The sequence below is a fragment of the Bactrocera tryoni genome, chromosome 2, assembly GCF_016617805.1.
Source record: "Bactrocera tryoni isolate S06 chromosome 2, CSIRO_BtryS06_freeze2, whole genome shotgun sequence".
Lineage (NCBI taxonomy): Eukaryota > Metazoa > Arthropoda > Insecta > Diptera > Tephritidae > Bactrocera > Bactrocera tryoni.
In genome coordinates, this window is record NC_052500.1 from 71,953 (window position 1) to 85,109 (window position 13,157).

At 33.0% G+C, this 13,157-nt stretch overlaps 1 protein-coding gene across 6 annotated transcripts in view; it reads left to right on the top strand.

Moving 5' to 3' along the window:
- Nucleotides 1-7,349, top strand: part of LOC120768086 (ras guanine nucleotide exchange factor Q) — a 31,422-nt gene extending 24,073 nt beyond the window's left edge. For 5 of the 6 annotated variants that reach the window (XM_040094619.1, XM_040094620.1, XM_040094621.1 and 2 more), the window contains exons 2-6: nt 1,137-2,060; nt 3,076-3,336; nt 3,406-3,697; nt 3,792-4,418; nt 5,966-7,349. In XM_040094619.1, the coding sequence (XP_039950553.1) occupies nt 1,573-2,060; nt 3,076-3,336; nt 3,406-3,697; nt 3,792-4,418; nt 5,966-6,652 (2,355 nt within the window). In that variant the 5' untranslated portion in view covers nt 1,137-1,572 and the 3' untranslated portion in view covers nt 6,653-7,349. The remainder of the gene's footprint in view (nt 1-1,136; nt 2,061-3,075; nt 3,337-3,405; nt 3,698-3,791; nt 4,419-5,965) is intronic. The other variant, XM_040094622.1, reaches the window with a different exon arrangement.
- The last annotated feature ends 5,808 nt before the right edge of the window (nt 7,350-13,157 follow it).

Sequence of the window (13,157 nt, forward strand, 5' to 3'; positions counted from 1 at the left end):
CTTTGCTCTCATTGATTAGACCGTCTTCTAGGCATGACACTGTACATACATATGTACATATGTATAGTAAATACACATTTTGACAAATATCTGTGTGTACATAAGACATTACAAAAAGTGGCAATGAACTTTGTCAACATGGGTTGTACCATCGTGCCATTTATACGTAATGATTTTGTATACACACATATTTTTGTATTAAAGCAATAATAAGTAGTCATCATAATGGTACTCTAATGTTTTGTTATGAACGGATTGGTATTATTGACACTTGGTGCCTATTAAAAGGCATCTCAAACATTGCTTACGATAGCTAGCGAGCTACGAATGAACATACATATACATATAAGTACTTAAAGAGCAGGTTTGCTTAATGTTGTTCTCAGCCCTGGTTACACTATAGTCTCAAAACTGTTCCGCTAGTGTCTACATACATTTCTGTTGTGTCCCTGGTGATCATTCTCACAGTTAGGTAATTCGTCAGTTCATAACCGCAAATCGATATTTGGCACTTAGCACCATGGACACATGTACAAACATATACATATACATATATGTGTGTATATACATGCATACGTATGTATGTATGTCCAAACTAACTAAAAATAACAAACAAAAAATAAGAAATATTAATAATTCTGTTTACCTAAATATAAACGCATATGGTGATTATCCATATGCATGTAGATTATAGCTGACGGTCTACTATAGACACAAAATTAAACTTATGTATATTGGACAAATATATTTCATTAAAACTAGCCACTTCAGTAAAATTGTTGGCAAAGATCTCACCATAAAGTTTTTACCCTGCATTTGAGTTTTCCTTTACTTTAAATATTTAATAAAGCTCTTCATATACATATGCATATGTACATATGTATGTACATAGATTCTTCTATAAATGAGTGGATTTATTCAGTAAGTAAAAATGCTTTAGAAAATATGCATTCTACATTTCCCTAGAGAAGACGATAATAAATACTAATTACATTCCGAAAATCTCAAACATGAAAGGCAATGAAATTGTTTAACAAATAACAGTAATAGTAGTATTATTATTTAATTAAAGAGAATAGCATTATATAGATTTATGTATGTGTATATTGATTTATCTCGGTTTACACCAATTGCAGAAGTACTCGTACACCCAATGATATTATAAAGAAGTCATCAATTGCAGTGCCTAACGACAACAAACAGACTTTCCTTATCATTCATCAACATCTGCATTGTGAGATCTCACCACGCCTGTTGAGCAAACAAAAGCAGCAATCACAAACCGTTTGGCGACGGTAATGATTTTGTGATGTATAAATCACTATATACAAAACAAATCTGTAATATAACAGAGATTTTCCATCAATTAATAATTACGTTAACTTCAACAGTAGCGGTGATAGCTGTGCCAATAGATCATGGATAAACTTTTATAGTTTATAACCGAATCAATAACAAAATATTATAAGCAGATCGCATAACAGTTATAAAAAATTTGATTATTCGCGCTGCCATTATTATCAGATATTGCAGGTTTTACTGCTATTAACATCGGTCTTAGTTGTCCAGAAAATGATCAGTGAACAGTCTCTAACGCTGGCTTTTCGTGGTGGATTTAGTTTAATCGATAAGCAATTGAGGCGTGTTGGTGCAAATCCGATTACTTCCTCTTCAACCACAGCGGCTGTCGCCTATCAATATTTGGACTTAGCAGCGTCATCGGAGACAAATAATGTGTTAAATATGGAGTCAGCGGCAAGTAGTACAATTAATAATTGTAACATCAATTCAAATATCGTTAACCGGAATAACTGCAGTAATAATATAAACAGCAATGTGATGATTAATCCAGTGCCTAATGCTCCCAGTGGTTCTGTTGGTGGTGTAGCTAACGCAAACAGTTCTTATCAAAAACATTGCCCCCAATCGGAGTCATTGCAAACAAATCCTCAAAAACAACAAACAGCTCAAAAGAAACAACTACAAAATAACTCTAACAATGTGAAGAGTGAAAGACTTAGTCCAAGCACCAACGGAGATCATCAGTCATCAATATCGAGGTATAATAAAAATTGGAAAATGTGCATATTATAATGACTTCAGATGCACTGTAGTTTTAATATGCAAACCCTTCGCAGGTGCATTTCTTATAGCCACTATACGAGTATGTACATAACTTAATCTGAAAATTTAACCGGCCAAAGGTTTGCATCCAACAGAAAGCGTTTTACTGGTTCTTTCTATCCATATTGTTTGATACAAATAATTTTCAGGTCAAATTAGGGTTACTTAAAGAGGAAAACATACCTTTATTGAAGATCTTTATATTGATTTTAATCGGTCAAAATGAATGGGAGCTATATGCTGTAGTGGTCCGATCTCAACAATTTGTTTGGAGATTTTAGCGTTGCATTTTACAATAATCTCAAAATTTCAGATCGATATCTGAAAAACTGAGGGACTTTATACAGACAGACGGACATGACAAAATCAACTCAGCTCGCAACACTGTATACATATATGTATTGATGTATACTTTATATGTTTTCTTCAACGTGTAACAAACTTCGTGGAAAAATTAAAATGCTCTGCTCAGGGTATAAAAATACGAATTTCTCAAGATTAACTATTTAGAAAATAAAATGTTGTAGATTTTATATCTTAAAAAGTAAGAAAATAAATATAGCTTACGTGATTCTTAGCATATTTGAAACTATTTAATTAAACATAATTAATAATTTATGAATTATAGAAACCAAACAAATCTTTGGTATATCTTAAAAAAAATACTTCCCTCTTTGCTTATTTTTATGGAATTACATAAATATAGAAATGTATACGTGAGTATAGTATATTAATATTCATGAGTGATATATGTATCACTGAACGCCACCATACTACATGGGAAATACATATGTGCCTCATAAGTAACAACTGAAGGACTAACACTTGAATTATAATTTTTCCAATATCTTATGTTCTTAGGCTTCATTTTACATATTACATATATTAAATTTTCTTATATTGACATATCTTTTATATGTACATTTTTTTCTTTCATTCACGGACATTCAGATCCCGAAGCACCACACCTTCATCGTTCCGTGGTCCTTCGCCACAACAAATTTCTTCTGAAGCCCTAATGCCACTAACTTCGCTCTTACGTATTCAAGAAGTCACGTCTGGGCATCAAACTCCTTGCGTTAGTGCCGCTAGCACCGATACAGCTAATTTAGGAAACACAACGACTGTGTTCCAGACAGATTTCTCGTCGAGGAACTATTCCGATATTATGCGCAGTTTAGCAGCGAAATATAATGATGTCAACGCAATAAAGTAAGGATAAAAGCATATATATAGTAACGACTGTATTTAATAGTCCTTGGTTTTACTAAAATTTGTTAGCTCCATTTCGACTCGTTGTAATCCATTTTTTGATACATCGTCGACTTCTTCTATTCCTATTGTCAACAAAAATGTAAATCAGAAAAGTGGCAATAGGAACGTTGTTGGAGCTTTGTCGGGTCCCTTGACGAGTAAAGATGCATCGCCTCAATTGATACCTCGATTATCCATTTCTCAAGGGGATGTAGCGGTAGCGGCTGCAGCCGCTTCGTTTCTAAGTAGTCTTCCATTCTCACAAAGTGTATGCCTCCCAATGATCGATATGAGCAGTACTCAAGCATTGATTACTTTGGTAAGCTGGTAAAAAAAAATTTAAAAATCTAGCATTTTCATTTTTACATTAGAACTTCTTGTCCAAAATATTATCTCCATTGATATTTATATAGGCGCGTGCAGCTAAAGAAGCAGAGGTACAGACCATACTTCGCACCTTCCAGCAAAACTCGAAACAAATGAACTCCAATTCAATCTTATCGCATCCTAACCTTGGTGTAGCATTGCAACAAGCCGCTCAATATGTATCTCCTGCACTCAGTCTTCCTGTGCTGCAGAAACAGCAGCAGATTGCACCTTCACAACAGTCTAGTCCTCAACATAAATTAGTTTCTGCATCGACTAGCTCCACTATTTCAACATCCAAAAGAAAATCAACAGCTCCCACAAGCACAACGACCGTACCGCTTGATTTGAGCTCTCAACCACCAGCGACTAAAAGATTTAAGGTGGAATTGAACACAGCAAGCCAAAGTAACGAATCATATGGGTTGAATGTATCTATGGGACATGTGTCATCAAATGAAATAAAAGCCTCCTCATCACCAATATCTGAAAATAAATTAGTCACCGATTCTACGAAGAATAATGCCTGCTTGTCCTTTTCACCAGAACCATCCACACCATGCAATACTACTATTCTAAAATGTCAAGCTGAAAGTGTGGAAATTGCCCAATGGACAGTGGATGACGTGTGTGCTTTTGTAGGTGATATTGATATCTGCGCGGACTACGTTCAGGTACGTTCGCATATTTATACTTATCGTATAACTGTTCTTAACTATTTTATTAATTAACTCAACATTTTTTATTAACTATACATTTCTATTATGGCATTTTTTATCTTTAAATAAGTGCTACTTTTAATAAGCAGTACAGTAATTGTAAACTTCGATTCCCTAAAAATAAGAGTGGTAAATAAGAATTGTGATTCTTTGGCAGTAAATCAAAATAAAAGCATCGTCATCTAAGCATAGTTTTTTGAACGACTAATTCTGAGACACTTTATATGCAGGCCAAGATCTTACATTTTGCACCCATTCACATTAATGTGCATAAATGTGTTCATCATTCATTCTTCAAGAACTGGATATTTGACACTACTATTACTATTGCTGTATGTGTGTGTGTACAATATATATAGATATGTGTGTCTTCGTAAATATTTCTTTAACTCAAGTATATAGAATATGTAACGGCCATTAAGTATAGCCAGCTATCACATTCTAGAGCGCTAGGCTGTCCATGCATCGTCAAATATGCGTAGCCGACCTATGTTGACTGGACTTGAAGCTGCATGTCACACCGCTTTTGAACTAAATTGGAAAGCAGTTGGAGTAAGAATATTAAATTATATTTATGGCTACGACGACACTTGAATATCTCGTTGAGATGTTGCCATCAGTAGCGCAACGGATGCTGTCGATTTTCATATACATACATATATACACACAGATACCATATTTTTCTATGTGTTGTTACATATGTACATACTTTGTTACTGTTCATGCGCTTGTCAAATACCTGATATCGTCGTACACCTCCGTATAACCACTTCGGTAAACTTGTATTTGCAATGTTACGCCTTTATTATATCCGCTGGGTCGTTTACTTTGCTAGGTAACTCACCTTCATTTCTCCTTGCTATATAAGTAATGGTAACACTGAGTATATAAGTATAGGAACATACATGCATGTTATTGCTGTTTATTGACTGGTCCAACTTTTGTTTGGTCAGCAAACCATGGCTTATATATTGTTAGATCTAAATGTGTAATAAAAACGGAAATGAAAATGATGTATGACATTCGATTTTCTGAGAGAGTATAACAAATTTGGCACCATGCTTTAGCACCCAGATTTATTTCCGTTGGAAAGTTTGTGAGGTATTGATGAACAACCCAAAAGTACAAACGGCCTCGTTACAATTTGACATACCGCTTGCTATGAGAATTCCATTAACTAAGAATCTTTGATAGCCAAGCTAGTAATGATTATGGTGCACATTGTATTACTTACCTAAAAATCAAAATTTGGTTAAAAATATTTGATCAGTTTCATGTAGATTAAGGGGGATAGCGAATTTTTTTTTTATATTTCGAACATGAACGCAAGAATCAAAATTTCAAATTTAACCATACCCTACACTACCCTTAAATTTGTAACTTATGCAAATCAAAAGAAAGCTTAATAATAAAAGTATATGTATGTACATATGTATATAGTAATTATTTATTAACATGTTTGTATCAATAAAAGTAAAACTATTATAATTTGTTTTATGCAGCATTTTCGTGATCAATGCATTGATGGCAGTGGATTACCCTTGCTAACTGAAGATCATTTGCTTAATTCCTTGGGTATGAAATTAGGACCCGCATTAAAATTACGGTCAAAATTAGCGAAGAGACTCGGTGGTCCTTGCCCCTGTGTGGCATGCATTACACGGGCACGACAAATGCTAGTTTTACAAGCAGAATCTAAGAATGATCAACCAAAGACAGCTATAACAATGTCTACCGAGTGTTCTCCAACAGAAATTAGAACTATAAGATGTGAGGAAAGTATTGAACTTCCCCAACTCAAAGACACAAATGATACAACAAAAGAAACCTTTAAAAATATACAGAAAGGTTCGCAAAATCAGCACTTTCTTGGGGAAGGACGAGAAACGAAGATATGCAGCATTAGTGACAATAATGAAAGAACCAACAATTGTAGCTCACTTAAAGTACAAATATGCGCCAACATATATAAAAATGAAGCAAACAACAACCATCACAACAATGACGAAGTAAATGTTGAGAATTTTATTACCGGAACAAACGTTAATGACAAAACATCTAGTTACGTTCTCAATACTACTTTTAAACCCCAATCTAATGATATCTGTTTAAGTAATAAAAAAAGTTCCACTAACAGCAACGTCGTACTGGAAAGTCAGTTTGGAAATTTATCAGATGAGGGTAGTTAGTCTTGGATCTATTACTGCTTTTGTTTACAAATTTTATGGTTGAATGAAGTTTTTATTCAAAATTTTCATGTGTACATGGACAACATTTTATCAGTTTTTAAACATTTTTTGGAGTAAAATGTGTATAAAAAAAAAAACTCTAACACTCTCAAAAACTTAGCAACTATTTTTAATTTTCTCATAATAAATACAGCAAAACATAAAATGTGTATAATGATAGTCAGTCCATTTGTGCATGTCGCAATAAGAATTTTCATAATTCGTAGTAAGGCGAACATGCCGATAACTTTTAATTTAATAGTAGTTTTTACATTATTTATTATTCGGACCTTATAGAACATACTATTGACAATCTAGGGTAATTTTTTTATGCAGAAATATTGAAGCATAAGCCGGTAACAGAGTTTCTCCCAGAACGTCTTAAGAAAAAAACGCTTTGCGGCGTTCACCATAACTCGGCTGGAAATTATTCGAAAATAAAAAACCAAGAAAAATTAGTCAGGTTAATCAAATCCTCCCCCTATCGTTCTCTGATAATTTTTTTTTTTTTTTTTTTATTTAGAAAATTTTGGCGGCAATTTAAGGTGAAAACTGCTATTTTCCACTAAAAACTTCCACCATTTTGTCAGTGGAAAAAACTTTAATGTAAAAAAGCAAAATTTAAAAAACAATGGGGGAGGTATTTTATACTATATGTGTACAAAGTTTGAAATGAATCGGTTAAGTAGTAGAAATGTCAGTGAACATGGACTTTGATAAAGTAATTTTGAGAAAAACGCGTCTAAAAATTATAAACTAAAAAAGTGAGAAAATAAATACCCTTTATTGTCAAAAGTGTGCTCAATAATGAACAAAAGGTACGAATAAAATTACTCAATCCATATTTAAGAAATAAATTCGGAAAAAAGTAATTTTCTCTTACCATGGAAACCTTACCTACCCTCCTTTAAGCAAGATAACTAATCATAGTGCTTTTAAAATTAGACGATGAAAAAACAAATAGAATTAACAAAATTCGAGAGCGAATGAATATAACAAAATTGTAAAATATAAATGTAATGTAACAATAACTATAGCACATTTAAAAATGTTCGCGTTCAACTGCAAACAAGACTAAGAAATTTTCACGTTCAGAAGTTTAATCAAGTATATAAAGCATTTACTATATCTACTCATATTTATGAGTCGTAAAGGTTTCATAAATCATAAATTTTGATTTCCAGTTTTTTAAATAGTGTATCCCTTTATATGGGTTGCCCTTCATTTAATGTACGTTTAGCAATATAAGTGAATATTATAAACAACAAGAGGTCAAAGTCTTCCACTGATATTGTTATAAATAAGATATTTAAGCAGGAAACTTGAAATATATAATATGTACTATATGTAGTTTCTTTTAAAGACAAGAGTATATGCAATATAGTTTGAAGGAATCTTGTAAATGAATATTATTTCAATTTTTATACTGTCACTGTACTTGTGAATAATTTTTAAAGCCGAAATCATTTATTAGTCAAATTATTATGCAAACTACCTTCTGTATCCACCCTATAAAAAGTACTTAAGTTTCTAGAAACATTCAGTTTAGCATGTAATATTTAGTGTAATGTTCGTTTATATTTAAGGCAATATAGTCAACTTTGATACAATACATATGATATACATACATATAGTATATATATATTTTTTTTTAATAATATACTGATTTATTGATAAGTTATTTATTGCTAGTCAGTATAAGATTATCAATATTTATGGATATAATCGTGCGCTTTATGCAAAATGCCAAAATTTGTTCAACATACTTATGTATCTTTATGAAATTAAAATATCTTTAGCACTCATAAGTCGAAGTCTTTTAAATACTGATTTCAGTTTGATGCTCTACTACGTACATACATACATCGACGTAGTAAATTTCAAAATTAAATTTGTATAGAAATCTTTCATTTCACACTTTTATATAATATTTGCTAAAGGTATGTATTACATAACAGCAAATTCTATTCTAGGATTTATCTTCTACTGAACGAAAGCTTTAATAAACTCCAAATGAGACACTAATAAAGCTAAAGCTTTGGCAAATCATATATGTATGTACACATACATATTTATAGGAAACGGCTATTATTTGTTTTTCTTCAATATTTTAAAAAGAATACTTTGACATCTAAGACATTAAAAGCTGTGACAATTTTTAAAAATATGTTAAAAAGAAAATTATGCTTATTCAATATTGAAATCAAATACAAAAATGTCTCGCCCATCAAAGTGAGTATTGAGTATGCTAAAATTGTAAAATTTAATGTGTTTGTGTTTTAACTATTTTTTCTACATTACATTAATACTTCACATTTCAATCTTATCAGTATTGTCAGTTAAATATAATGGGTGTAGGAGAAAGCAAAAGGGGGTCAGTGTAACAAAAGCTTAGTATATATCAGACATATGTAGAAAATGTATGTCACAAATTCTGTTAAAGAAAAATAAAAGAAAGTTTGTTAAAATCAATTTTTACATTACATGCAGAAAACAAAAACTAATTACGACTGACCTGTCTTCAAGTTTAATACTATTTAATTCACAAATATTTAAAAGCTCTAATACTGATTGATTGATATTTATTTTGGGATCATGTTTACTAATTAATATTAATAAATAATTCACACAATAAACATGATTTTCTATAAGCTTTGAACTAATTTACATCAATACTTCTTCAGGCATTATTTCTTAATAAAGTGTTTATGAGGTATTCAAAAATTGATAATTCAGTTTCTGTCAAAACTAAATACAGTGAAATTCCTCATAAGCAGATACCCACCGAAGCAGTATTTTTATCCGGTTATGAAAACTGTCCACATATGGGGACATGGTAAAAACTTGTATATAAAATGTATTCCTAAAGTCACAAAAACGAACGAATTTTGTAATTTATTAAATATTGTATGTTTTACAAAATTATTTATCTTTTAAAAAGAGTTAAGCTAAATTTTTAGCAAGTTTATGGCGTTGATTGCCTATCCCGTAGCAGAGTGCACGAGTGGTGACGATCAACGTCCAAAGTAAACAGGACTTAAAAAAAAAACAGAACAAATGGTTTTTTCGGCACAATCAATTTATTTTATTCAAAATAGTCTCCTTCTGCTTCAATACAGCCTTTTGCACGGTCCAAAATCATGTCGAACGAGTGTTTTGGCTCGTGGGCCGGCATGGCCGCCAGTATGCCGGTGCAAGCCTTTTGAATGGCCTCTACGTCTGCATAACGCTTTCCTTTTATGGGCAAATGCATTTTCCGAAAACGAGGAAGTCGCACATATAGATGGCGCCACCAGGGAGCGCACCTTGTATATAAAGCCTTACATCTATCTCAATTAGTTTTAGGTGTTAAAAACAACCGTTAGCACATCCTCATACACCAAAAAAGTGAGATAATTCATCAAATAAATAGCTAAGATTTTTAATGACTTCACAGAAATCGGCAAAAATTGGGCAATGAGCAACCAAATTTAGTGCTTATCATTATCCTGGCATTTTTATGTCAAATTGTGAAAATAAAGGAAATCGGACCACAACCACGCCTACTTCCCACGATTCTTTCACTTTGTAAAATGTATCTACATACTATGTCAATCAATAATAATTTTTTTCTGTTTTTGGAAAAACTCAATATACATATTTAGAATCTGTTTCATTATAAAAAAGCAAATAAATTCCATGAAAACACAATGGGATAAATTATGGTAGTACGACGAATAAAAAAATCAAATAAAATTACATTAAATAAAAAAATTGTATACATTAATTGAATCGAAAGTGGAGGACCTGCGAGCGGTATCTCTTCAATCTTCTACGTGAACTCTTACTCTCGTAAACTATTGTCCACCAGTTGAATAGTAAATATATTTTCATTATGCTCCAAACGGTAGAGGTAACGTCTGCTAAATTCTTCGATTGTTTCCTTTACAGTGAACAACTTCAGATCCCAGTGGAGGACATCGTTTTTCACATAGAAAGGAGCCCCCACTATGGTACGCAGATCTTTTTCTATTTAGCTTGAATAACTTTTAAATTTGAATTCGTTACACTGCCCCAGATATGAATGCCATACGTCCAGATCGGCCTAAGTATTACCTTATAAATAAGCAACTTATTCTTAAGACTGAGGAAGGATCTTGGCCTAATTAGCCAGTAAAGCGTTTGTGTTTGTTGGGAGCAACTGATCATACGAGTATAAAGCCACTTGAGAACAATTTTTGTGCTTAAAGGTATATACTACTTGTACGAACTTTTCGGTGTTGATGCCAAAGTTCCATTTGGTGAGGCACGATTCTGGACCATTCAGTTGCATCTGCAGTTTTCTGGAAGCAGTATTAGGTTTGCAACTTGATGCTAACAGTGCAGTAGCATCAGCATGGGTTGCCGTCATTGTGGAGTCAGAGTTGATCACTGGAATGTCTGCTGTATAAAGAATCTAGAAAACTGGGACGAGTACACTGTCTTGATGCGCCACAACACGAACAGGTCTCAAAGGTGCAAGTAAGACTTTAGCAGCAAATAATAAGGCATTGGTGGTTTTTTCTCCAATTTGAATACTACGCCTATATGCCGAACTTTGTCACATGCTTGGCGGACATTAGGGAACACAGCAGATCAGTATTTTTTATCAGTTATGAAGTGTTCAACCTATTACATTGTTCAATTGTGCCACACAATTTTCTGAAGTCAAACTGGTGAGTCGCAATAAGCTGTATGTCTTCTAACACTGGCAAAAAAATATTATTTAGAATACTTTCGAGATAATTACCTGTAGATTGGCTGATAAAAATTAATCAGATTTTCTGGTTTTCCGGGTTTAAGAATTAAAATAACCTCAGCACATTTTCATTGCTATGGAAAATGACAATGACAAATTTGTTGCTCAATTTCCAGAGAACATGCTTCAGCTCTTTAGTGGAACGATTGAGAAGTGTTTTCTAGTTAAGATTTCTGACTTGCTAAGCGTCAGAATCAGGACCTGTTTTTTGTTTCAATGGAATCATGCAGGTTTTTCCAAAACAAATATACTTAGGTAATTTCAGGTATTTTAAAAGTCAATTTCATTTTCAATTGATAAAGACAATAATAAACGACTTTAATTTCATTACTTATTTACATATGTATGTATATATTGTAATGAATAATAATATATACTATATGTATACTAGCTGACCCCGCAGCCGTTGTCCTGCGTGAAATTATGTGTTTTGAAATGAAAAAAAGTTGAAATTATATTGTGTCTAATATGATTTATTTTCGATTTTTCTAATTTTTTTTTAATGTAGCGCAACTTAATAAACATAATTTTTTGATTTCTGTTCTGGTGCGTAAATATACAGAGAAGATGGGTTTCCAACTCGTCAACACGCCACGTATGTATTTCTGGTCGTGTGAAAAACATAGCATTTCCCCGATTTCCTTGTGTCCTGTTGATTGTCAACGCAAAGGCAATTTTCCCTGGAAATTGAATACGTTTGAACTGAAATGGCTGTCCCTTGTATTCGATAACTGCGTCATAATCAGTCGGGTTCCATTGCACAGTTTCGGCGCATGAAGATTGTGAAACGAAATAATGACAGATCCAACTGTGAAACGCAATTTGGAACCGCGAGACGCACAACAGTCGGAAAACTTTCATGAATTGCAAAAGTAAATATCCTACAAAGCGCTTTATTGCAGTTCACGCCCATTCGATACTGCTGATCTCATATCGTTCAAGGACAATAACCGCTATGTTGCTTTCTTTGGAGACGTACTTGCAAACGTATTTGATCGATTTCACCAATCTGCAATATTCAACATTGACATGTGTTTTGAATGTGAATTAGACAAAAGTGGCGAATATGGTACGATCCATGTGTTGTCAGCTTCGATGTGTTGTTAACGTCGATATTCACAGTGAATATCCATCATTCCCAATTTCCGTTTCCGAAGGAAAAGCACATGAGTAGTGTTTCGTGCATTTATTGTCAAACATACAAACCAAAGTGGGATTGTAAGGTTTGCAAGGTCCATGAACCATATTGGTTTTCACCACTTCGTATAATTCTGGATCTATCTCTGAATCATGAATTTCCGCTGAAGTGATTTCATCAATTTGATCTGGTGTAATCACCATCCGCATCCAAAGAAGAATGTGTGCGTGCGGCAAACATTTTTTTTGCTACTCTACAGAATACATTCAGCATCTAACAGCACCATATATACCATAGGTTGCTTCAAGATGAAAACCATCAAACATCGCAGCTATTGTTTAAAAAGTCGTGCTGTGATATCGTTACGATCGCTAGCTGATTGACCGCGATCCATAATTCGGCACGTATGTATGTAATTCAAATAATTTACAAATCAAAATATTGAAAAGCAAAACCAACAAAAATTGAAAAAAATGTGTATGGAAAATGTCACTTTTTGGAATTGTTCAATTATCCGACTTCTCCTCAATAAAAGTATAAGGTATTCTGTT